This window comes from Pholcus phalangioides, unplaced genomic scaffold (assembly GCF_987345545.1).
Source record: "Pholcus phalangioides strain wild (caught in Gottingen) unplaced genomic scaffold, Ppha-v1.0 ptg000005l_1, whole genome shotgun sequence".
NCBI classification, from domain to species: domain Eukaryota; kingdom Metazoa; phylum Arthropoda; class Arachnida; order Araneae; family Pholcidae; genus Pholcus; species Pholcus phalangioides.
In genome coordinates, this window is record NW_028301598.1 from 11,239,178 (window position 1) to 11,266,510 (window position 27,333).

At 35.5% G+C, this 27,333-nt stretch overlaps 1 protein-coding gene across 1 annotated transcript in view; it reads right to left on the minus strand.

Moving 5' to 3' along the window:
• LOC149086295 (ankyrin repeat domain-containing protein 13D) overlaps nucleotides 1-27,333 on the minus strand; it is a 97,180-nt gene that overhangs the window by 22,997 nt on the left and 46,850 nt on the right. Inside the window, exons 5-7 of the mRNA XM_089232318.1 lie at nucleotides 23,094-23,147; nucleotides 21,772-21,861; nucleotides 7,207-7,393 (exon numbers count right to left, since the gene is read on the minus strand). Of these exons, the coding sequence (XP_089088444.1) occupies nucleotides 7,207-7,393; nucleotides 21,772-21,861; nucleotides 23,094-23,147 (331 nt within the window). The remainder of the gene's footprint in view (nucleotides 1-7,206; nucleotides 7,394-21,771; nucleotides 21,862-23,093; nucleotides 23,148-27,333) is intronic.

Sequence of the window (27,333 nt, forward strand, 5' to 3'; positions counted from 1 at the left end):
GCGTCGAGCTCCCACTTTTTTTTTTCCTGAAGTCAACCTGACTACGGTGATGATAGGGGCAATCCTGCCTAGGGAAGAGAAACAGGTATTGCGTGGCGGTATCAAGACGATAGGTAAAGATGGCATGTTTGGCAAAAGGGAACAAGGAAGATCTGGAGACCATGGCCACCAACTTGGGGGTAGAAGTCCGACCAGAGTTCAACTTAATGCAATTAGTGAGTGTCATACAGGAAAGTGAAGCGTACAATGAAACGACATGCAGAGAGATGCTGAAAACTATCACAGGCAATAGGAAAGAAAGAGTAGAGATGGAGGAGCAACGTAGAGGGATGGAGATGGAGGAGTGGCATAGAGGGATGGAGATGGAGGAGCGGCATAGAGAAAAAGAATATGAACTCGAAAAAACTGAGGATTGAGACTGGAGTCAGAAGAGAGTAGGATAATCAGGCTGGGCACAGCAGAACCCCCAGCTGGGGGATTTCCAGAACATGATGCAAAAATTCAGGATGGAAGAAGACACGTGGCCCTGGCTCAAGAAGATTGGTTAGCTGAGCTCTTTGGACTTCTTCCCTACGAAATGAACCAGTTAATTGCCCACGAGCCGGAAGAGCAAGTACGGGACTATAATCAAGTTAAAGAATTATTATTGAGGAGATTCAAACTCACCCCAGAGAAGTTCCGGCAGATGTTTTCTTTGCGCCACAAAAATCAAGAGGACACCTGGAGAGACTTCTACCATGAACTGTGTACCTATTTTGACGGATGGACAGCGGCTTTGGGGGTCACGATGTTTGAGCAACTAAGAGATTTAATCATCACAGATTAAAAGAAAAAACGTGTCCCAGCAGATTTTAGGGAACACTATCTGGATGAATGGAGTGAGCTAAAATGAACCTGGTCTGCAATATGCTGTCCGAGAAAGTGACACCCGAATCAGTGTCACAGTTAATGTCAGAGCACGGCGAAGTCATCGACGTGACAGTCATCAATAATTGAAGATCTAAAATACCAGGTGTCTGTATGAAGTGCGGCCTCTAAGTGAACGGGACATGGTGAAAAAAATGTTTGCCCTCGACGAGTACAAGACCCACGAATCCACCCAGAGAGCGATCACTGAAGAAGGCCACGACGTCGCCGAGAACAGTGCCAAGGTACCACCTCTCCTCGTAGATGTGTACAAGACCAATTGGGACAAGTCCACTTCCGAGGGCAAGGCCTCACAGCTGAAGATGAACTCAAAATGATACGACAATGGACATCCTGTTAACAGGAGGAAATTGGCACCGAACCGGTTCCAGTATAGGCAGGAAATGTCCAAGCAATCGGACTGGCAATTGTTTTTGTGTCCATTTGCCAAGGGAATCAACAGAGCTCCAAACTGGCAGCCAAAAACCGAGAAAGCCAAAAGCCAACCGGCTAAGTCCTCGATCGCCAACAACGGTGTACCCAGCAATAAGGGCAGAGAAAGGTCATCCTTCACTTATACCAGTGGCGACCACCACCCCATGAACTCTTGGGTGAACAAACGTTATTTGCCGTTCAAGAGTGGTATGGCCGCCTCCACAGCTGCTGCTCGCCTGCCAGATAGCATCATGCGTTGGCCCAGGGGTCCCGAGGTGATATGCAAGGTATTGCAGATGCCCTGTCACGGTTGCCGTTGAGAAACTGAGTTATGCTTTTGAAGCATCATCATTATTTTAAAATTTGTGGATGTGCTTTTTGATGATGGGATGTGTAAGGTTCAGGAGAAGAGAATGAAAAGAAGGCCTGGGAGAAACAGGAGTCACGAGAGAAGGGAAAGAGAATGAATTGGGGCATTCAAAAAGTGAGAGGTAGTGTGAAAGTTGTAAAGAGGTAGTGTACCGAAGAGACATGGCGGTTTCGTTGGGGGATGTTGGATAATAAATGAAATAAAGTGTTGTTTTTTCTTTTGGGAGTCTAGAACCTAATTATTTCGTCCCCGAATCGTAGTAGAAGTACAGCCGAGGACCTACGACCGATAAGAAGACAGGGGAAGTTTACTGAGAGAGAACAGGGTTGTTGGAGAAAGAAATGTTGTTCATGAATCCTTAGTCAGAGGAGATCATCTTGTCTCCACTGTAAATAAAGCTAGGGTTAATGAAACAGTTCATGAAAGATCTTGATCAGAGCAGCACTTGCTTTGCATGCATAGGACAAAAAATACATGGAATAAGTACAGAAAAACTTAAAGTTGGAATTTTTGATGGTCCTCAAATCAGACAGTTCATAAATGATCCTCATATTGCAGATTCCATGAATGAGGCAGCGTGGATCTCATTGGTATATAATTGTTGTGAAGAAATTTCTTGGTAACCACAAGGCTGAAAACTATGTTTAACTAGTTAACAGCATGCTCAAAAACTTTAGACCCCTTGGTTGTAGTATGAGCATAAAGGCTCATTACTTGCACAGCCACTTAGATCATTTCCCCTGAAAATCTGGACGATATTAGTGAGGAAAAAGGTGAATGATTTCACCAGCACATAAAACAATGGACAACCGATACCAGGGCAGATGGGGTACTCATGTAATGGCAGATTGCTGTTGGAATCTGCAAAGAAACTGTGTAAACAAAGTTCACTCAAGAATTTCAAACAAAAGAAGCTTTTGGAGTGGAACAGAATAACTTTTGCTGCTTTTATCTGATTGTTTTCATTTCTGATTTTTAACTAAGCTATTTAAATTTACAGGAGTATTGCTATGTTTTTTTCAATCAATTGAAATGATAAAAATTAACTAAGCATCTTTTTAAAATTTAACGCCTATACTCTAAGCCTAATTTAATATGTTAACATGAATAATGCTATTTTCATATCTCACAAACAAAAGCTGATGGGTAAAAACTGCCATATTTGCTTTCAGCTTATGAAATACACATAAAGTCAGTTAAAAAATCCCTGGCACCAAAATCAGTGTTGCGCAATGTTATTGATTTACACAACTGCTGCAGTTTCAGACAAATCACATTTCAACTCCTAGAGAAAACATTTGATTTCATAAACCACAAAATTTTACTTAAAAAACTCGCTCTCTATGGAATTTGTGGTGTAGCATTAAAGTTGTTTGAGAGGTAACAAGAAACAATTTGTAAATATCGGAGCATACAACTCTAGTGTCAACAACGTCACTTGCGGGGTAGCTCAGGGACCTTGCCTCAGACCACTTTTATTTCTAGTCTATGTCAATGATATTTATAAAATATTCAGAAATTGCAAAGTGTTTATGTATGCAGATGACACGGCTCTTTTAAATTCAGGAAAACAAATTCCTCAAATCATAGATGAAATCAACTATGATATGAACTTATTAAGCACCTTGGCTATCAGTGAATAAGCTACAACTTAATACTTCTAAATCAGTTTGCATACTTTTCAGACCTTGGCAAAAGCCGTTGGACACTGTGCCATTGCCAATAAAATTCAAACAGGATGAGTTAAAGTTTGTCGATTTGGTTAAATACCTCAGAGTTTTAATTGATGAGCATCTTTCATGGTCTAACCATATACTAGAAGTCAGCAAATCATTAAACTCCTTTATATACATATTTTCGAAAGCAAGGCATTTCGTACCCTTTTATTTATGTAATGTGTGTGTGCATGTTAAATTTTTCACTGTTTTTCTCTAAATTAACTTATTGCTTAGAAGTATGGCCATCTGCCACTCAAATATCTCTAAACCCCTGATAATTGCTCAAAAGAAAATATTGAGGGTGATGAGCTTTACCTCATTTAATGAGCACACAGCTCCTTTTTTTAAATTCTGGTGAATTCTTCCATTAGATAGCTTCGTAAAATATCAATTAACAACAATAATGTATGAATCACTACATAAACCAACACATATTCCCTCTTTTCCTATCCCTGCACACGATTATCCTCCAGAAACTGTATCCCGACCCCTACAGCGAGAACAAATTTCAAGAAAAATACGGTTTTCTTCCGGGGTATTTACATTTGGAATTCTCTGCCATTGAGTGTTCGAAAGAAATCCTTAGCGTTGTTCAAAACGATTGTATTTAACCATCTTCTCGATGAAAATGCCTTGGAATGAACAATGTGCACGTGAAGTCTGTACATATGTACAAACACTTGTCATCACTGATATGAGGTTTTCTTTTCCTTCACCACCACCACCCCCCCCCCCTCGCCAAAAAGCTATTTCCTTTAAATCCTACTTAATGTTTCTCACTTTATACATTGTTTTTTTTTCCAACACCTGGTCTCCATAACCAATCTGTTGAAGTGGCAATACAGGATTTTCTAATCTGCATGGGGTCTCCCATTCTTATCCTTACCAGTACTCCTACTTTAGTTAATAATAAGCATGCACTTATATAATATAAATAGTTAATATCAAAGTATTTAAATAACATGTTCATCTTATATGTGAATCTTTTATTTTACTATGGGCCGTATATGTACCAAGATAAAAAAAAAAATTTATATTCCCTTGCCCTCCAACTCTTAATTAGAAAGTTGTCCTCTCTCTCTCCTGACCCCAACAGAAAAATGTTTTCAAGTGCAATATATGCTGAAATATTTGAATTCAAAAAATTACTGAAAATATTGGAAAGAACAGCACAAGGACCAGTGCTTGTTAGTTTATGTGGTTCTTTCCCTCGTTTTCAGTGATTTTTAATCGAAATATCTCAGCAAATATTGCACTTAGAAACATGGTCCCCACCTCCTTGGGCTCAGGAGGGAAAGAACAACTATTTAAATAAGAATTAGAAGACAAGAGGGGGCCATATAAAAGAATTAGATTTTGTACCTTGGTATATATACGACCTTTAGTAAAATAAATGACATTTAAGATGAGCAAGTTATGAGGTGAAATTGAGTTAAGTTTTCACCCTGCATATACAATCAAAACCTGTATAATGACCCCTCTCCAATTAAGTGGCATTCATAGTATAAGCCTATGAAAGACTGTCTGACTCTTTCTTGTTGTGTGTGTGTTAATGCATGCAGGGATTTCAAATTAAAGCTCCTACTCTCTTACATCATTCACAAAAATAAGTAAAAATGCAATAATATACAACAAATCAAGCTGTACTTTATCTTTTTAAGAATTGTGGCAGTGAAGGAACAAGTTGTAAAAAAAATCATTTGAATTTGTGTCATTTCTTATAGGGAGGGTTGCTTTGATATATGAGTGTGTTGGATCATGAGCACATTTTGCCATATATATTTTGTGGAATCTTTTTTTTTCATTTTCACATTGAATTCAATAAAAAGTACATTTAATAAAATACACCATAAGACAAAAACATATACTGCCAAGAACAGAGATGAGCAAATCACAAAAAAAATCTAGGTGCCAGTGTGACGGTGTCGACTGGGGAATGGGCACAATAAGGAAAACAATTAAATTTACGATTAAGGACTATTTTTGCGTTGTGTTTTGTGACGTCCGTCAACAAAGAAATTGACCATTGAAAATTAATGGAATACACACAAAAGAGATTAATAATAACAAATTAATTTAATAAATTAACAAATAAAACAAGAGCTATTCGAAGAAGAGATCCTTATCCAACATGATATAATACCATCGCAAATACATGAACTTGACATGCCGAATGTTAAACGATTAATTACCTCCACAAACATAAAAATTGAATTAGTTATTGAGAGAGATAATTCCGAGACTATATTGATACGGCACTCACCACCAAATCTTTCAGATCCACCTCAGTTCTCATCGTCCATATTCATCACCAGAGATTCCCTCTTTCGTTCTACTCGCACTTCCTTCTCGACTACAGGGGAAAAGACTCCGTTTTTAACAGCGTCTCGCCTTATATAGGCCCAATGGTACCAGCGGTTCCTCAGAAGAATTGCTTCTCGGAACTCGCCGGTTCCCTTCATGTCGGCAGCTCTATTATTACGAGAGACCGTCGAGGCGCCAGAAACTGTAACACCGTCTGCGTCTCGCGGTGTTACACCAGAACATTTTTTTGGGCACGAAAAAATTTTTTACCTGAAGAAAGAGGTCCAAAATAATATTTCTTTTGACTTTTTAAGAGCATAATGACCCTCTTTCATGTTTGCAGATATGCTGCTATAAATTACAAATAATTTCTGGTTCTCAGCCTGTAATTTAGTAACTACACAAAGAAAATTTCAGGTACCAATAGCAATTTTTTAGTCGCCATGGTGACCTGGCACCTAGGATTTGTCCAGCCCTGCTCAAAAACCTTCAAGAATTCACAGTCCTCACATTTATTTATTTATTTATACAATAATGGTGACCAAGTCCCTATACATGTGAATACGGTTGATGGTGACAGAAAAAATGTTTTACATTTTTTGAAAATATAAATAGCATGGGTGAATCAATGACAGTGGAGGAAAGTTCCAGCCGAAAGTTCAGTTAAATTTCAAGCAGTCAGTGGAAGCAGAAATAGGGTTTATTTTATGTTTATGGTCAAGTCTGCTAGAGATATATGTTGGTTTCCAGTTAATACTAGAGGTATCAAAATTTAAATGTCCATAAAGCACTTTAAAAGGCATGGTTAATCGAGAAAAAAGACAGTGAGCATAGAGGGAGAAGATTAAGTTTGCATTTCAGTCTGGAAACAGACACAAAGGAGAACCAACTGTCGCAGATAAAATGGGTGGATTTATTTTGTATTGATTCCAGCTTCACGATATTTCCCCCAGGATAGCTGGCGCTCGGAGGACACATGCAGTCAGGTCCATAAAAGCGAATGATTAGAGGCATCAGGGCCGAAACGACCTCAACCTATTCTCAAACCTTAAATGGGCAGGACAGCCGGATCGTGCCTGCCCTGGCGATATTGGTGCGTAAGCTTCACGACTGACTTATGACACGTATGACAGCGATATTGCTAGCAGTGTAGGGGTCCCAAATTTTAGAGGCATAGGAGAGAACTGGAAAAATATAGGTTTGATAAAGAGGGAGTCTAATATCATGAATAAAGTATTTAAGGTTGCAGTGAAGAAAGAAAAGTTTATTGAGACATTTTTTTGGTAGGTATAATCGATATGTTTATTCCAGCGCAGGTCTGCTGAAATAATGACACCAAGGTATTTATATTGAGAAACCTGGGATCTAGAGGAGTTATTAATAGAATATGAAAATTCAAGAGATGAAAGTTTACATGAAATATATGCATTATCACATAAAAGATAAAACATTTGAAAAGGAAAAAAAATCTACCTCTCAAAGCTTATTTTGTCTGTATCTACAAAAGTAGTTACAATTGGAGCGGTTAGTCTGGCTGACACTGATTCGGATGAAGGACGGAATGCATGCATATCTTCTTGAGCTGGGCTCAGGACTTGCATCTGTTCCACATACACTTGGCCAACCTCATGATCTATTTCCATCATCATTGCACTATCTTCTGCAGGTAATAAAAAAAAAAGGTGAAAACTATTTTCGTCAGACTCGGCAATATAACTTTCAGTGTATAAATTAGTTATCTAGTGAATGATGTTTTGGATAGGAAATAACATAAAATATCATGTCTTCTTTTTTTTATTTGTTCATTATCTTGTTACATTGCTTGGTGAGAAACTCTATTTTCTCCTGTGGAACCGTTCACAACCGAAATCACAACCGTTCACCCGAAGCCAGGAGCTTGGGTAATAAGAAATATTTTTTAGAAACTATGATAGTTGTGGAGGGCTTGGATCTTATAGCCATTACAGAATCTTGGGGGATGAATCTTTCTTACACATCTCAGGATACGATACTTTTTTGAGAAATAGATCTGATAGGAAAGGGGGTGGAGTGTTGATATACGTGAAATCATGTTTGAAGGCTAGAGAGTGTAACGTGCAGAGAAGTGATATTGAAACCATATGGGTTGAACTTGAGAACAAAAGACGTCATAAACTTATTGTTGGGGTTTGTTACAATGCACCGAATAGGGATCCAAACTACATCACCAAATTGCATGATGAAATTTCCTACACATGTAAGCGCAAGAGGGTCCTCATACTAGGGGATTTCAATTACCCAGGTATTAATTGGGAGAACCTTTCATCTACTACTACTAAACCCCACATGTACCTCGTTCATATTCCCCTGCGGAACCTCTAACGAATTGGTACATGTGGGAATGTGTGTGTACGTGTAGTGAAACCTGACGTAAAGTTTGTTTCTGTGTAATGCTTGTTATGTGTAGTGCTGCCATCTGCCACCAGTTTTTCTAAATACAAGTGTAATGATTGAATAATTAATCGTTGTAGGCCTGTTGCTCTCTGTGGCGAGACTATTTAATGGGGAGATCGGCTCGCATTTGCGCCTCGAAGTTGGGAACCACAAGAAACCAACTTCAGCCGACCACCGCTATGGCGACGGTGGGGTTCGAACCCGGATCCTCGCGATGCGAGTCCGTCATTATGACCACTCGACCACCACAGCAGCAACCTTTCATCAGGAAATCAGTATGAAAGAGACTTTCTTAAGTTGGTGCTCAAAAATTTTTTGTATCAGCATGTATCAGAAGCAACTAGGGGTACTGCTATTTTGGATTTAGTTCTTACTAGTTCTGAGGATCTAGTTGAACATGTTTCGGTGGGGGAAGAGTTTTCTTCTAGTGACCATCGTATAGTCAGATTTCACTGTAACTTTTCCTTGGGTAAGGTTGATAACAAAAGACTGGTTCCTTGTTTTCGGAGAACTAACTTTGATGTTTTGAGAGGAAGGTCAGCGGAAGTTTTCAAAGACCCATTGGAATCAGTAGGGGTGGTAAGTCAATGTGAAGAATTTAGTACGAAGCTGTCCTCTGTTTTGCACGACGTCATACCCTTTGTTCGAAAAAAGCATGTTTGTACATCGCACCCTCTATGGTTCACGGATAGCGTGCGGAACCTTTATCTTGAAAAGAAAAGGGCATTCCGAGAGTATAAAAGTGGACGAGGTGACCTATCATTGTTTACTGATAAAAGAAGACTGTTGAAGAAAGCGATAAGGGATAGTAAAAAGGAAGTCGAATCTAGGTTGGCAGATAATATTGACTCTGACCCAAAATCATTTTTTCGATACGTCAATAATGGATGTAAGGGGACAGTTGGCCCCCTCTCGATAGGAGGCTCTAGGGTAGAGAGCAATGTAGGCATGTGTAGTGCTTTCAATGACTTTTTCGCGTCGGTTTTTAATGGAGATAATGATATTCGATATACGTGTGTTGCATGGGGTAATAAAACCCTCAACGATATTCAAGTGGAAGACGTGGAGGTCCTAAATCTTCTAAGAAATGTATGTGCAAGCAAAGCACCAGGACCAGATCATATCTATCCCAGGGGCCTCAGGGAATGTGCTAATGAATTGTTGGAACCAGTCGCACAGATATACAGGAGTGGTGTTGCTGAGGGTATCGTCCCAAGAGATTGGAAACTTGCTAACATTGTTCCGATACTTAAGAAGGATAGTAGAGAAGGTGTATCCAATTATCGTCCAGTGAGTTAGACGAGCTCCCTCTCGAAAATTCTAGAAATTATCATCAAAAGGCAGTTTGTGAAGGGGATAGACGAGAATAATGTATTGTCGGATAATCAGCATGGGTTCAGGAAGGAGAAGTCATGTGTAACTAACCTCCTTTGCTTCTATGATCACGTGACTAAGGCTTTGGGTAAGAGCAAAAATGTCGACGTTGTTTACCTTGATTTCCAGAAGGCATTCGATCGGGTCCAACATGGCAAACTCTTGAAGCGTTTACACGAGATTGGAATTGGGGGCAACTTGCTGAATTGGATAGAATCGTGGTTAAGAGATAGGTCGCAACAAGTTATGGTGAACGGGGAATTCTCTGGTTGGACAGACGTCACAAGTGGAGTTCCTCAAGGAAGTGTCCTTGGCCCCATACTTCTTTTCACTTTTTATCGATAAACTCGATCAGGGTATCGATGGGATTACTAGCAAATTCACAGATGACGTGAAGCTAATGGGGGTAATCGGGAATGAAAGCGATAGGGAGTTGCTCCAGACCAACTTAAACAGGATTGCAGCATGGGCAAATGAATGAAGCATGACGTTTAGCGTAGATAAGTGCATGGTCGCTCATTTTGGTTCGAACAACCCACGGTTCTCTTACGAGTTGAATGGTGTTACTGTCCCGGATGCAACTAGGCTCACTGATTTGGGAATTCTCATTGACGAGCGACTTCGGTTTTCTGAACATTGTTCAGCTGTGGTCAAAAAATCGAATAGAATGCTTGGTCTCATTTTCAAAAAGGTCTCTTTGCGTTCTCCTAAAGTCATTCTTCCGCTTTTTCGAGGATTAGTTCGTCCTGGGCTGGAGTATGCTGTAAGGTTGTGGAGACCATACCTACAGAGGGACATAGACTTGGTTGAAGGGGTACAGAGAAGAGCTACGTGTGTCCTTATTGGCACACGGGGCTTGAGTTATGAAGAGAGACTTCATTTTTTGAATATGTTTACATTGGATGAACGCAGGTGTCGAGGAGATATGATCGAAGTGTTCAAAATTTTCAATGGGATGGATAGGATGGACCATGAACTTTTAGTACACCGTCAATCGACTGCTTTTACAAGGGGACACCAGTATGGTGCCGCAGGGAATTTTTCTTTAATAGGGTTGTTAATAAATTGAATAACTCACCCCCGGAGGTAGTAAATTGTAACACAATTGACACGTTTAAAAAGAAATACGATAAACATGTTGGGGTAAATCGAGAATCCATACTTAGAATAAGACAACCATAAGTCTTCTTTATGGGCATTCGATAATATTTTATCACGTGTATATATTGTTTATAATTTTTTATTAATTGCATTTTCAATTGGGTTGCTGTATTTTTGAAATATATGACATCCATATTTTTATGGGCATCTTTTTATCAGCCACCTTGTTGGGCATTTTGCCTGTTGTGGCGTTGTATTTGTATGTGAAATAACATAACAGAAAATAAGATAATATAAGAAAATGCTTGCGTTAAAATTTGTTTCAGAATTTACTTAGATAACGACACACCAAAAACAACAACGAATGTCTCATGAGCAGCTCAATTGATAATTTCAAAAACTAATTTATTTTAAAGATTAAATTTCGATTTTGTTCACAAACTTTATTGTTGAACGTTTTGAGTTCAAATCGCTTAGTAGTGTTATTGCTAATCAAAAAGTGTTATGTATCACATTTTATTAAATGACCAATTTTGCTTCTATGAGAAAAGACCCTGGTCTGAATGCTCATGCGAAGAACACTTGATTCTGATCACAGTGTCTGACTTGAAGTGACGTTTTTTTCAGATGTGCTCAAAATTTCGTATCAATCCGAGTATGATCCCCAGTCAGCGTTGATAAAGGTTGTATTCATCCTTTGAAGACGGCACTCATAATGTGTCGAGACACTTTAACCTCCTTATTTGCCTTTATTGTTGGTTCCTTCTTTGATTTACCAAAGAAAGGATTATTACTATTCTAAATTATAAATGCATTTAATTGCAAATATACAAGACTAGCTGTTACCCACTGCTTTGCTCCTGTGAATTTGGTAATCAGAAAATTCTTCCTCAAGACTCCTTTAGGGAGTGAATTTTGAGAAATCCCTTCTTAGCGAGTCTTTGCATCATAAAATGAAGATACTGACCCAATTTTAAATTAATAGTTTCAGCGATTTTCACTCGACATGACTTCTCTACATAGCATTTCAACCCCCTTATGACCCTTCTTTTTCATTGGTAATTTAAGATTTTGTGAAGGTTGCAATGAAAATTAACATTTACATTTCGTAGAACTGTATTTTTTCATTCTTTTACAGAATTTCTCCATTTTCAGAGGTCTCATCCTAATTCATTGAAACAGCAGCCCCATATGCACACATATGATCTAGGAACGAAACACTGCGTGGGGTGATCAGCATTTGAAGATTCAGTTAATTACAAGAGATGCCAGGGAAAAGCTTCTCATGTATAGGTGTTGGTTGAAATGTATTGTTTTTTTAATGAAAGACAAGGCAAGGTATGAAAAAAACATGATTTTCTTAATTTAAATTAACTAACTGCTTATTGATTAAAACAAATCTTGTGAAAATTACTAAGAGTGCATATTTTTTTCACCTAATTTCTTAAACTGAATTTAGCATTAATGAATATAATAACAAACAAGCAATAAATAAACTTCAAGCAAGAAATATAAACACCAAAAATTTGTGTTTATGTAGCATGAAAGATCATTGAGTCCAAATTAACTTTGTGGATTAACATTTTTCTTGTAGTGTGCATATATAGTAAGTCCTTTAAAGTAAATGCCTGATAGTGTATCAAATATGGTACAGGGGTTTTCCTATTCAATGTACAACCAAAGGGTCATTCAGCATCAACTAAATGAGAAACATTCTATTGACAGAACTGTTTCTTGCTCAATTGATGCATAAATTTATTATGATGTGTTTCAGACTTGCATGATGTGGTGCTTGATATATATATAATTTACACATTTTTATTCTTTCACAGATTTGAAAAAAAAAAAAACTAGCTAACTCGAGACTTTTTCACTTTCTGTATTACAATTTCAAGTCCAACGGTATTTATGTTGGTACAACATCTATTATTTTAAATCACTAATTAGGGCATAGAATTTATGGCTTTATACAAAAACTAAATTTGTTTTTTCTTATTTTTTTATCAGAGGAACCCTAGTGTAATGCATTGCAAAAGCTTAGTACAGTTATATTTAAGTTTAGCTCCCTATGTTCTTATGTAATATTTTCCATGCAAAAAATCTAGAAATAGAAAAGCTAACTTTCTGCACTACACCTAGGGATTATGTTGAATTATATCTATTATCAGATCTTCCATATTTCTATTAATCAAGAACTTAACCCCATCTCAATAACACGCATACCATATTAGGTAATTTCCTTTATTTTTACTTCAATATCATTGAAGTTAATACAAAGGAAAAAGGAAATTTAATTTTTTTTTATTTAAATCAATGATTTAAAAAAAAAAGTGATTTTAATCACAATTCAAATCAAGCTGATTTAAATAGGCGTACCCTGGCACAAATAACCTGCCATCAGTGTGAAGCGAAGTGTAATTTCATTGTGGCTAAGTGACTGTATAAATGAGTACAATTTTTTTTTTTTTTTTTGTATTAGATTTTTTTGCACGGACAATATGATTAAAACACCAGATAATCATTTTAAACACTGAAAATATATTATAACTTTTTTTTGCAAATTTGTTGTTTTAAATTATTATTTTTTCGCTCCCGGCAGCAGGGTTGTAGTGATTTAAATCAAGATAAATTCAACTGATTGTTTTTAAAAAAATCACTGATTTAAATCAATTTATTTCAGATATGAAAAAAATATGTTTTAATCAAATAAAATTATTTATGCAGCTTTAAAAAGTGATTTAAATTTTTATTAAATTATTTTAATAATTATATTTTTTAATGTTATTTATAGAATTAATATATATATTAATACATCAAATATATCAGAGATGTGATAGTCGTACCGATTTAGTTGACAAATGGTTGCCCAAGATTTACAATGATGAAATTATGGGAGGTAAAGCTGACTTAGAAAATCAGACAGTTTGCATAGCAATCAATGGATGGATGAATATCTATAATGAACCAATTGTGTGTGCTATCAAACAGTGTTTTAAAGTCATCCATGCTGATGCTATTGCCACATTTGGCTCATCACATACTGGAAATGAATTATTTAGCAAATTTGGTTTTTAGTTCAGGGAAATCAACAGAAGGAAACTTCAAATGTAAAATATCAAGTTTTGTTACAGACAATAACTGCAAATATGGTTTCTTCCAGAAAGACTGGATGAAGAGCTTGGCTTTTCAGGACTTACATATGGGTGCAGTGCCCACATTTTAAACCTGCTAGCCATAGATTTGGTTAAAACTGATATAACAAAGCATGTTACAAGTACAGTATAATTAAATATTTTCACAATCATCTCTCAAAAGCATGGTAAAATTATATTCAATATGATGTACGTAAAATATCTATTCAAGAAATATTTCTTTTTCTATTTTTCTTAATAAAATGTTCTGATATATCTCACGAGTACAGTGAAACCTGTACAAAAAGGAACTTCAACAGACTGAAATAATATTCCGTTTTAGACAGATTTACGTTTTATAAAGATGCAAATAAAAGCATTAATCATTGAACAGACTATATTTTGATTCCATTTAAGACAGATTTTCATCTTTTAGACTGGTTTCACTGTATATAATTCTTTATCTTTTGTTGGCAAATATTATTTAAATAGTCGTTATTTTTATAAATTAAAATTTCTTTAATTGTATATTCTAAGAAAATATAGATTAATGACTAGTGTTAGAAATATATATATATATATATATTGTTAAAAAAATCATTAAAATGAAAAAAATCGTGATTTAAATTTAAAAAAAATAAAAAAATCAACACACAACCCTGCCTGACAGTTTAACTGTGTTTTTCAGTTATCTGTGTTCCCCTTTCGAAATTATTAGCCCAGATAATTGAGGTTCTACTGTAATTCCAATCAAAGCAATACAATTTGCTAAATTTTAGCATAGCATTATCATGTATGAAAATAATCTGTAATGAAAACAGCATGAATAAAACAAGATATCCACAGTTTAAAATTATGAGATGACAGCTAATAAAGCTTCCCAAGTGTTTTTCAATTTACATAGCCACAAATACAGCAGCAAATGTACAGGGTGGTTCAAAACTCAATATACAAAATTTTAGGAGAGGTAGATTATGTAAAATTTTTTTTTTTCTGATTTTGTTTTTTCTACTTCCCCTAAAAGTTTGCACGTTGAGTTTTGAAATCACCCTGTATATGGGAACGTACAATATAATCTGAAAAAAATGAAGCAATGAGACTGACTGAATTTATTTTCTAAAGTACCATTTTCCTTTTAATACCAAACTCATATACATAAAATATAGAAAATTTTGTGAAATATGGAAACATGCCCTTAGCAACAGAAACAAAATTAAAATATGTAACTTTCAATATACAGTGATACCTTGGCTAATGAAAATAATTAGTTCTAGAATCATTCATAACCAAACATTCATAACAAAAATGTGATTTTCATTAGGTTTGTATAAAAAATTGTTCAATTTGTTACAGATATGGCCCAAAATTTAAAGATAAGTTTCACTACATACTAAGGAGCAGTGTAAAATACTATATATAGTGACTGAAGGCTGAGGTAAACAACTTCACATTTGGATAAAGGAGAGTTTAAAGGAAGATGAAAACCTGAACATCTTTTTACCTTACACTATGTACCCTACGCTGTGCAGTCAGATTTGTGATCCATAGAAAAAAAGTGTGCGAAGTGGCATGCTATTTGGTTTAGTCAGCTCATTTTTTTCTCACACACATGCTAATGGAAAAGAGAAATTCCAAACTGTTCAGTTTGATATTAAGTCTTACCGTATCCGTTACAACCATTTTAAAAAAGTCCGAGTTTTTTTTTTTTTGTAAAATGCATCTTCTTTTAGGTTAATCATTCCTTTCACATGAAATGGCTGAAAATCTTTGAGAGAGAAAGATAGGTATATCTGGAAAGCAATTCTCGGGTGGAAATAAATTAATCTTTTTTGCTCAAGTAACAGTAACTTATTGAATTCATTTTGATTAGCAAGAAAATTTTGGTCATAAAGCAGCTGTTTTATATTAGCACATTCATCCACATCAACTATGTGTCACTATCCCGAATGCAACTAGGGTCACTGATTTGGGAATTCTCATTGACCAGCAGCTTAGGTTTTCTGAACATTGTTCAGCGGTTGTCAAAAAAGCAAATAGAATGCTTGGTCTCATTTTCAAAAAGGTCCCTTCGCGTTCTCCTAAAGTCATTCTTCCGCTTTTTTGGAGGCTTAGTTCGTCCTGGACTGGAGTATGCTGTAAGGTTTTGGAGACCATACCTACAGAGGGACATAGACTTGGTTGAAGGGGTACAGAGAAGAGCTACATGCGTCCTTATTGGAACACAGGGCTTGAGTTATGAAGAGAGACTTCATTTTTTGAATATGTTTACATTGGATGAACGCAGGTGTCAAGGAGATATGATTGAAGTGTTCAAAATTTTCAATGGGATGGATAGGATGGACCATGAACTTTTAGTACACTGTCAATCGACTGCTTTTACAAGGGGACACCAGTATGGTGTCGCAGGGAATTTTTCTTTAATAGGGTTGTTAATAAATGGAATAGCTTACCCCCGGAGGTAGTAAATTGTAACACAATTTACACGTTTAAAAAGAAATACGATAAACATGTTGGGGTAAATCAAGAATCCATACTTAGAATAAGACAACCATAAGTATCCTTTATGGGCATTCGATAATATTTTATCACGTGTATATATTGTTTATAATTTTTTATTAATTGCATTTTCAATTGGGTTGCTGTATTTTTGAAATATATGACATCCATATTTTTATGGGCATCTTTTTCTCAGCCACCTCATTGGGCATTTTGCCTGTTGTGGCATTGTATTTGTATAACTAAAATATTTGTTAGCAGAGGCAGTAAAAACAAAAAAAACAAAATCTTTGTTAGAAAAAAAATTGTAAGCCAAGGTGTTCGTAATCTGAGATTATCACTATACACTAAATGACCCACAGCATTCTCACACAAACTTTCTTAATCAGGAATCTGCATTCCATCCCAAAAACATTTAGTGGTCTTAAAATTACAACTTTGTGAGTTGTGAGTGACAGTTCAGTTACTTGACAACATTAATGTTAAACCATGTTTACACAGCCCTCACTCTGAAAACTGAGTAAACATGATGCGATTACAAAAAATAGTTTACCCCAGAATGGACCTAGAAGCCAGAGAATCAAGAGCACAGAGTTGTCATAAATGTTGAGATATACCTCAATACTTTTGTATGTTTACCAAAATAATTAAGAAATCCAGAGTAAATCATGCAAAATTACCATATTTTTTAGTCTATCTGCTGCAATTATAATGCTTGAAAAATGTAACTTAGTAGGATTGCAACACCTACAAATGATGTGCGATTTTTATTTCAAAAAACACATCTTCAATTGATTATGAAAATTGTGATATAATATTGAAATTATCAATTGATTAAATAACATTACAGATAATTAACCACCTAGGTTGGTTCTGAACATTAGTAAGTACCTTTCAATAAATATTTTTTAGCAGAACACTAAAAACGGTGATTACATGAAAGATAAATTTAATTTTAAAAAGGTACAGAGGATATATAGATGCTGCGCTTATACTCATGTGATGGATAAGCACAGAAATAAGGTAGTTTCAAACTATGATTCCTACCACTAAATTTAATGGTTGACACAAGAAACTCAGGCCTTTTTGATTGAAAAAAAACGAGTACATATAAAAACTGATAGTATGTTAAGCATTATGGACATTAAGGATTCATTCTATAAGCATTCTATGGCAAGAGTCATTCAATGTTTCTCCACAGCAACCCAAAAATTAATCTTTCCTGGATCAAGGTGCATGCAGATTTATGAGGAGATAAACAGATGGACCAACTTGCTAAATGTACAATGGGCAACGGTGAAGTGAAGGTATAACTACTAAAAACCTCTTCGTCTGAAAAGAGAATTCTATGGCAACATATGATGAGCGCATGGAGAGATGAGTGGTCAAGGGAGAATATAACTAGCCACAAAATATTTTAAATCGTATAAGTTCTTAAATCAATTACTTTTAGTTGAAGCAGGGAAATGACTTTACTCATGACAGTGCATGGGCTGTTTCATACTTCTGTAAACTGCTTTCGTCTGATTTATGTAAATGTGGAGCTGAGGTTAATTCAGAGTGCTATGCCTTTCAACTGACCTATCACCAGGATTCTGCATTTTCCTGTGCCAGCACAACACACCTATTGGAGAGGAAAGGTGATGCCACAAAAGACTCGAAGATCTAGTTTGATATATCAAAGAGCACAACAAGAACTTTTATCGGACCATCTTCATGCCGTAATCCTGAACTACACCAGCTAGTGCAAGTTCAACCTCCTAGGGAAAATAAATATATGCATTATTACTAACTTTAGCTGGACTGTACCACTGATTGCCAAAACAGGGGAACTGGACACAGGGGAAGTCCCCACTCCAGTACATCAATAAGAACTGTAAAAGCAGTAAGAACTGTTTGTGTTGCTGAACATCAATTCAGGAATTCACTGGGACATTTCCAGTTTTATCACTGATTTTACTTTAATTTTTTTTGTTCAATATTTCATAAATAATTTTATGTTAGATATTTTTCAACGTTAACAATTTTATGGCATAATTAATTGAAATTCTATATATGTGATTTTTTTCAATGTATATTTTCTTATTTGAATAAAAATCTGACATGGACTCTTCCCTCTTCAGGGCAATGGCTGAAATTGGAAATTAGCAATAGAGCTTGGGCCTTGTTTGGTTCAAAGAGGACTTGTGATCGCTAGTATGTCCAGGGGTTTCAACCCTCCCCTCCTTGAGCAGAGATTTTAATGTTGTTTTGCAGTAAAAAAACCACCCTTTTAGAAAAAAGTGACTGTTTTCTCCTTCAGAAAATTCTGTGTATGTCTATGCCTGTGATGGATTTAAGGCAATTGTCAAACTTCATTATGTCCAGGGTTGTCTTATGATGTGAGAATGATGGTGTACTCAGAAAAAAGAGCAGAAAGCTAGATACAACTTGAAGAATCTTGTCTTCTATAGCTCACAAAAAATCCAAAACTAATCCAGAAAATAATCATACATATCATTTGTTGCCACTGTTTTTTAGTGGTATTTTTAAAAAATATTAACATTTTCACTGCTGTTGAGCAAACCAAACTTCAGAATCCATAACAAAATTAAATATTTGATAATAAATTGATAAACCTTTCTCTTTCAATCAGTCTCAATACTTAATTGTTCAATCACAAGGAAGTGCAAGGTTAGCTGGGAATTTTGGTTATTATTCAGAATTTATTTTCAAACTAATCTATATGGAATATAAAAGCAAAGTGAGTGGCAAAGCCAACTACAGCCAACTCTCTGGATGCAATTTAGCGTATATACATTTATTAAGAAAAGCGCATTTCATCAAAAGTTCCTTCTGGAAGGTATGTGTTGAATGGCTGCGGAAAAGCTGCTAGAAATTGATGGCCTGCTGCAGCTGAAGAGATATTAATTGCGAATTACCAGAATTTTGTCCAAGTTTATAGATATAACTGCGATTGCATCTAACAGCTTTCAGAATTTCAAAGTCTGAAGGTCATGAGGCAGCATTCAATGGAAGAAAGATACATTAAAACTTTCATACACAAATGAAAAAAAAAAACTAAAAAAAAAAAAGATGTCATATAGATGTGATCATTCTCATTCATTACATGAATTATAGCAGAGGCAAACATAAGTTTAATGTCTTTTTTATTATTAAATTTTTCTTTAAATCAGACCAGTTGCAATACATTTATATCTTGGACAATACTTTATAAAAAGAATGTCGTGTATATTTATGTTATAGATTTTCTAAAAAATGAATAAAAATGTCAGCCCACAAGAAACTGAAATATAGATGTCCCTATTATAACGGATTCAGATGAAAAACATCTATGAGATGACAATCTGTAGCTTAAGCATAGTAGGAAGGGAAAATTCAAATACAACACTTTTTGATAAAAATATTTTACATTTTATCAAATAATAAAATTCTCACTGGGCAATTTGCCTGTCGTGATATTTGTATTTAAATGTCACATTACAATTTAAGAAACACAGGGACATATAGTTCCAACATAAATTTTCCAATAATAGATTGATTATTGATTTTAAAGTTAAAAAAAATACCAAGAAAAGCCATATTGTCAATTGATAATGCATTCTATGAGGCAGCGACATAATTATAAGATTCCCCCCACCAATGCTAGTTTAATGAAACAAAAAAGGCTTTCGTGGCCATTGTGTAAATTAGAACTAAAGTCAAGAGTTTTCGGGTTTTTTGGCTGACGTGAAATACAGTATTTGTTTTCCGATGTTTCCTTCGCACAAGTGCCAAACATTTTCAAGAATTGCGTAATGCGGGCAAAAGGCTACTACTTATGCCTTCTCCCTGCTTGAGTCGCACTGCCTTTTCGGGATTGGTCTGTTGAGCCAGTCTGTTTCCCCATTGGCCGAAGTTGTTCCTAAGGGCTCTGGATAATGCTTGGATTTTAATCTCATCATTTTTAAAATGGGAAACCAGGCACTGTTGACCTTCATTCTCTCTTCCTTTCTATTGAAGCAGTTCTTGTGTTTTTGAATTTCAATTGCTTCTCTAAAAATAAGTGGAAAATATCTCACGTCGTTGGATAGCACTTGGGTTTTAGCTTTTTCCTACAGAGATATTCACTCACATCCAAAATGAGTTATAAAGTATAAGTTTATGAGGTTTTCATGGCCATTGTGAAAAGAAAAAAAAAGTTTTCAAGTCAAAAAAAGTGTTATCGGTTCGAGTTCATTTTTCTAAATGCTTTTCCAACACCAGTGGTTGGTGTCAGACCTTTTCTGTTCTAAAGCAATCAATAGGTTTCCTTTGTTTTAGATGCACAAAATTCTGCTGTACATGCAGATACTTTATACACAACTAAATTCAAGACTAACACAGCGAAAAATTACATTTTGCCTATTCTTCACTTTATTTGATCATTCCAGACCTGCCAACCTCAGAAGAAAGAAAAACAGTACTCTATCCCTAAAAAAGGGTAACACCGCCTGTTTTCCAATTAAGGGGGGGGGGGAGAAGGGGTACCCCCTATTAAAATTTATTAGAAGGAAATCACATAAAATAATCATCAAATTTGTTCTCGTCTATCTTTTAGCATTTTTGCGCTACTTTTTTACCTAAAATAAAATATGATTTCAGACACTGGGATACACAGTCCCTTGATCACGTGAAAACATAGAAAAAATGAAAATTCTTTAGATGGATGTTAAAATGTTGAAAATCATCCAATATTCATAACTCAAAATTTAGCATTCTAGCCACCTGAATGATTAATATTAATAGAGCTTTATGTAATAGAATAACATTGCACTGGAATCACATTATTTTTTGTCGAAAATTTCCAAAAATTCCTGAAAACTCTCGACCTTGAATAACTAAAGAATAAAAAGTAATCGTATATTTCAGACATGGTGAATTTTCGACAATACTCAAATATCGAGAAAATAATGGTTTATTATTGTAAATCTATCAAAAATGTGTGAATTATGAACTCAAATTTTTGGCACAAGTTCATTTAAAAAATTCGACCTGAATTTAAAAAACAAAACGCTATATAATTCATGAAACCATAAAGGGTTAGGATGGCATGCAAATTTATGAAAAATATTGATCCATCAAATGGATGCTACAGGATTGGTGCATCGTTCAAGATACTGTCTAATACAGAGGCGGATTGAGACATCATTCCGGTGCATAAGTCGCACCAATAAAACTGCCGCCAAAACTCCCAGCAGTGTTCTGTTTCTCACCACGTGGGAATTTTCGGCTAGGTTCCGTGGAGCGATGTCAACCAACGGACTATCAATGATTCTAATGCCAACCAGTTTGCAACATAAGTAGGAAAACTTCAATATTACAGATTCTGTAAAAAATCTTACTTTTAAAAGCAAAACCATATAATCGAATTAACTTGCTAAAATCGTACTAAATATGATAAAATCTTAACAGTTGGTAGATATGTCATTCAAAGAAAGATTATAATGAGTATTGCATAGGGCTTAAAATTTCTTATACATACCTTGGCCTTTGAACACATAGCTTCTGCTACCTCTTTGCCAATTCGACTGATCAAAGCCCAGCAAAGTTGTATCTATCCTCACGTTTGAACCTATAAGATGAGCAATAATTTTTTTTTTTTGGAATGAGCAATTAGGTATTAATGAACAAAAATATGTTGATATGCTTATCACTTGATCAAATACTAATTTAAAAAATGTGTTATTTGTGCCTAATGGTATGGCTATTCATGGTAATTAGAATAGGACAACGTTCATTTTGCAATGACTAATGTTAAAAGAAAATCACTTGCATAAAGTAAGACATTTCTCATTACAGCTTCAAAATTAAGTATGGGTTGATGAGGTTTTCATGGCCATTGTGAGAAAAGTTCTCAAGTCAAAAGAGTGTTACAGGTATGAGTTCATTTTTCTAAGCACTTTTCCAACACCAGTTGGTTGGCCTCAGACCCTTCCTGTTTATCAATGAGATAACCAATTGTATTGCTCACCACTTTTTGCCCAAGGACATGAAGATATCACTCATGGGACATCAACAATTTAATATTCACTATGATCAATCAAAACAAGCAGAGCCTGGCACGCTGGAAAAGCATAAGTACCCTCTGCAATTGTTGGTTGGTCAGCTGTTGAAAGGTCTTGAATTTCCAACCACAGAAACAAATTTTCAAATTTAGAATTCAGCTACACCACCTGCTAATAACGTCAATGTCTGGTGTTGGGGAAACATTGGAAAAAAAATAAATTTGTACTGCCGAAAACTTTTCTTCCAAAGCATGGGTTTATGCCAGTGGTTCTCAAACTTTTTCCACTCACGACACCCGTAATCGTAGTCAATGCTTATCTGGGGCTCCCCAGAGCAGTTTAACGAAGAAGCTCTTTGAAAAACCTTTATCGGGCCACCACTATGCGGTGTCCCTGACAAAGATTGGCGGCACAGTTTGAGAATCCCTAGTTTATATAATAATATAAGAAAAATTTTGCTAAAACACAGTACAGTGAAATTTTGCTACAATGATATTCTATATAACACACACACAATAACCTCTCTACAACAATATTTTTTCTTGATCTGCAGATATCATTATAACAAGGTTTCACTGTATACCAAATATTAACCAAAGGTACATTGGAATAAAAATATGTTACACAATTGAATTATACCATGCCTTCTAAAGGAAAAGGATTAATTTGATATCATTGCCACAATGAATAAAAATAAAATATTTAAAATTCACCCAAATTTTAAAAATGCATGTACCTTTGCTTCAATATCAGTTTCAAAAATTGAAAAGAAAAACTGATTTGGATACATATAACTTACCACTTTTATACACTTTGTAGGTATCACTGGGACACATTCTTGACACTAAAGGCACTGTAAAGAATAAATAATGAATGAAAAATACTGTAAATAACTTACTGAAAAAATTTTTGAGCTCTTAATACAGAAAATAAAAAACTGGAACATAGAGCAAAAGAAAAAACATTTTCACCTTAGAATTCATATATTTGGGTAACTTTTTTTTCACATACTACTATAGTTGAAATTCATTAAACACATCCCAGTTATCACAGATACAAAACACATATTAAATTCTAAATATTGCACCCAAGGGATCACATGGTCCATCCAGGGTTCTATAATTTGTATACACTCAGCAACAGACCATTTTTTTTTTATATTTGACATTATTTAAGTCATAATCATGAAATATACACACAATTGGTTTCAATTTTCTACTCAACAGATCTGGTTGATGTAATTGTGATGTCATTTAAATTTTTTACCACATTTTCTGATTTTATTTCATGATTTAAATTGTTATATTCTTTAGGTGCAATGCATAAGAATTGTTTTTGAGTTACGGTTTTATTCGGTTTTATAACTTCATATTGGATTCCAGTTTGTCTGATTATTTGTTTTATTTTGAAACACAGAGGGTTTTTCTGAATAAATAACATTTTGTAAAAGTAAAGTTTTTGAATACTGAATCTATAATCATTATTGCAGTCCTGGAACATGGAGATTTTTTTAGGACATATTATTAATTACTTTTTTGCAAAGCATTTTTGACCATGTCCATATCCCAAACTGTACTAGCATATTGTATAATTGGCAGAACCCAAACAAAATATATTGTTCTAAGAAAGATTAGGAAAATGATATTTTTCAATGAGTAGATTCTAATAGTGATGAATTAAAGTTTATTACTTATTGCCATTGCTTGGGATTTCCATTTAAGATTTTTATTGATCGTAATACCTGGATAGTCAAAGTCATTGGTTTCCGATATCTGTTCACAGTTACAACATTCTCACACAATCTTTTATATGATATTGGATATTGATAGGCAATGTGTTTTTATTAGTGCATAATTGGAAAGAAATAAAAATTTTTTATGATCCAGGGTTAGTTTGAAATGATCAAGATATCACATTCAGCTTTATTTTTGAGAGTTGATTGGTATTGATCTGAAATAACTATTGCTGTATCATTGGCGTAACTTATGATGTTCTCATTTAATTGCAAATATTGAATATTGTTTATATAAATTTGTTATATAAAATGGGGCTGAGTACAGATCCTTGAGGGACCCCACAAATAATTGCCTTAAATAAACTGGTGTGATTATCAATTTTAATTGCTTGTTTTCTATGAGTGGGCTAACTTTTAAACCAATTATAAGCAATTCTACTATATAATTCGGGATTTATATATTTTTTCTAAGGGGCCGTTCAAGTATTACTTAAGCAAAATTTAGCCATTTTTGACCCCTCCCCCATGAGCAAAATTTCGTTATCACTGCCCCCTACCTCTTAACGCATATTGGTGGGATCAGAAACGTACACGGAAGGGGACATAGGTGTTTCGTGCACCCGCACCCCCCAGAAGAAAAAAAAATCATTTTTTAATGTGAAAAAAATTAAAATTTCGAAAGAAAATACCTTTATATGTTATTATAATCTATCTCTGATAATTTCAATGCTATTTGAAGGGTAAGAACTCAAAATTTATCTTTCGAAAATTCATTGCGACCCACCCTTTAAGCTATATATGGTAAACCCTTGACCCGCAGACCAAATGTGGCCCTGAAGTTTATCTGATGTGGCTTGCCCCCCTCAAACCTAATTTTGTAAAAATGAACTAAGCTGCACATTTACAAATCGCTTAAATGACCAGTGGCAAAATTCCAGAGCATTTAAGTGGCCATGGCACATTTTCAGATCACTGAGGTAGGTCTCAAAAATCACTTTCACATTCAAAGATCACCAAAGTAATCCGCGACACAGTTACAGAACACTTAAATGATCTGTGGCATATTTAGAGATCCCTTGAGTGACATGTGGCACAGTTTTAGAGCACTTGAGTGGCCCCCAGTGCGGTTCTACATATCTCTCAAGTTACCCGCGGAACATTCCCAGATTACTTGAGTGATCCGTGGCATAATTAAGAATCACTTGAGTGATGAGTGGCACAGTTCCAGAGCACTTCAGCGGCTCGCAAACATTTCCAGAGCACTTGAAGGATCCATGAAACATTTAGAGATCATTAAAGTGGCTCTGTAGGGCAGGGTTTTCCAACGTGGAAGCTCGCGCCAAAACCTTGATGGTAACGAGGCTATTCTGCGGAACCCTTAACAAATTTTTTAAATTTCTTCAATATACAGGGTGTCCTAAAAGTCTGCATTCGCTCTGCGAAACAAGAATCCTCACTTGCAGTAGATAAAAGTGTCAAAAAATATATATATTTGTGAGTTACACATAGTGTGACCATATGATCCATATTTTACGGGGCAGAATTATTTTTCATAATCAGGTATTTCATCGTTTTAATAAAAATGTTAATTTTGTCAAGCTTTCTAAAAAAAACTCACTTTCAAATTTTTAAATCGTGAATTCATTATTTTAACCAGAGCTATGGACCAATTAAAATGTCTTTTTTTTTTTTTTTCCCCCATATGGTCATCCTACTTATGCGCATAGCTTTAGGATAACAAAAAACATGCTCATTTAATCTTTTTTCTCCTCCACATTCATTTTTCTCATTTTCAATAAACTAATTAGATTGTTATTGATACAGTTCACAGCCGATCCCGAGCGGCTTTTTTGTTTCTCACCGAGAGGGGTTTGAAAGACAAACGTTTGGTGTGCATACTTTCTTCAATAGCAATGTGCTGTTTGATCATCATGGCGATCATCATAAAAAGCACTGTAAAGGACAAAAGAGGGTATTGAACACATGACATCTCTGAGCATCTTGTGGCACAGTAAAAAAAATAGATGAAATCAAGGCTGAACTGGGGAGGGGGCAACTTCCCTGGGGCCAAACTTTATGAGGGGGGCAGTAAATATCAGTGAAGAAAAAAAATACTGTTATAAAATCATCAGAATTTAAGTGGAGAGGGTGACAAAATTATGTTTGCCCCTCCTCATAAAAATCGTAGTCACTACCTTGGATGAAATTGCTGTTAACGATAAATAATATTGATAACAAAATACAGAACAAGAGGAAAAAATTACTACTCACTGTACATGGTCATGGGTTGAGTGTGAATTTTGACATACACCATTCTCATCCGAAATGTGGAACGAGTGGTCAAAATAAGTGAAAGGGTGAATATAACCCCCCTTCCTGGTCCAGGGTGCCAAACCAGCACCAGCTATAGTAAATATGAACAAAAACTATTTATTCTTAAGCTTCAACAGAGTAAAATAAGACGTGCCAAGGCTTCAAAAAATAAGAACACAACGAAATTACAGCCAAATCGCTGGATCACTTCCCTTGTGATGGAAGAGAGCACAAACTGATATCGTGGCCTCAGTGGAGCGAAAAATTCCAACTTGAGCAAAAACACGAAAGTGAAAGGACGGTCGGTTTTTAGCAATTGACCATTTTGTTTTCCTGGAGCATGCTAAATGTTTGCTTGTCATAGGATGTTACATGACCAATACTGATTAGACATTGAGAGAGATTATGCGTTATAACTAGGGGTAGGAATATTGACATTTTCTGTGAATTCACCCACATACAATGATGGTCACTTGTGGGAAATTTCCCTTACACTTTTCTTTCAACATTAAACAACAGAATAATTGGAAGAAAAAACCGCAGGTCAATGTCAATGCCTTTCTCTAGACCTTCTTCCGAGAATGATCATTTCTATACATTAAATCGATGTAATTATTGTGGAGTACAAAAATGTATCACTATAATAGTTTTCATTGCATACTGTCACCTCAAAAGCCCTAAACTTTGATGATTGACTAATTGACTGATTGTTGACAGAGGTACGGTATCAGAGGCTGCAACCAGATGCTTGGTCAGCCGGGGCAAACATGCATTAAGAAGGCCCCCTTTTAATGTTGGGGAGAAGTTAAAGAGTGAAATTTTCGCCCCCCTGTGGTCCGGCGAACGGGTCACCAGAACTTTCAAGTTCCTCTCTGGTTATAACCCTACTCAGAATAGTTAAAAAAACACCCCTTTAAAGCACTGAATAGGCAATCAGCAATGTCGACAGCTTACCGTGACGCCCTTGACAAAGGTTGGTGATGCCCCTGAG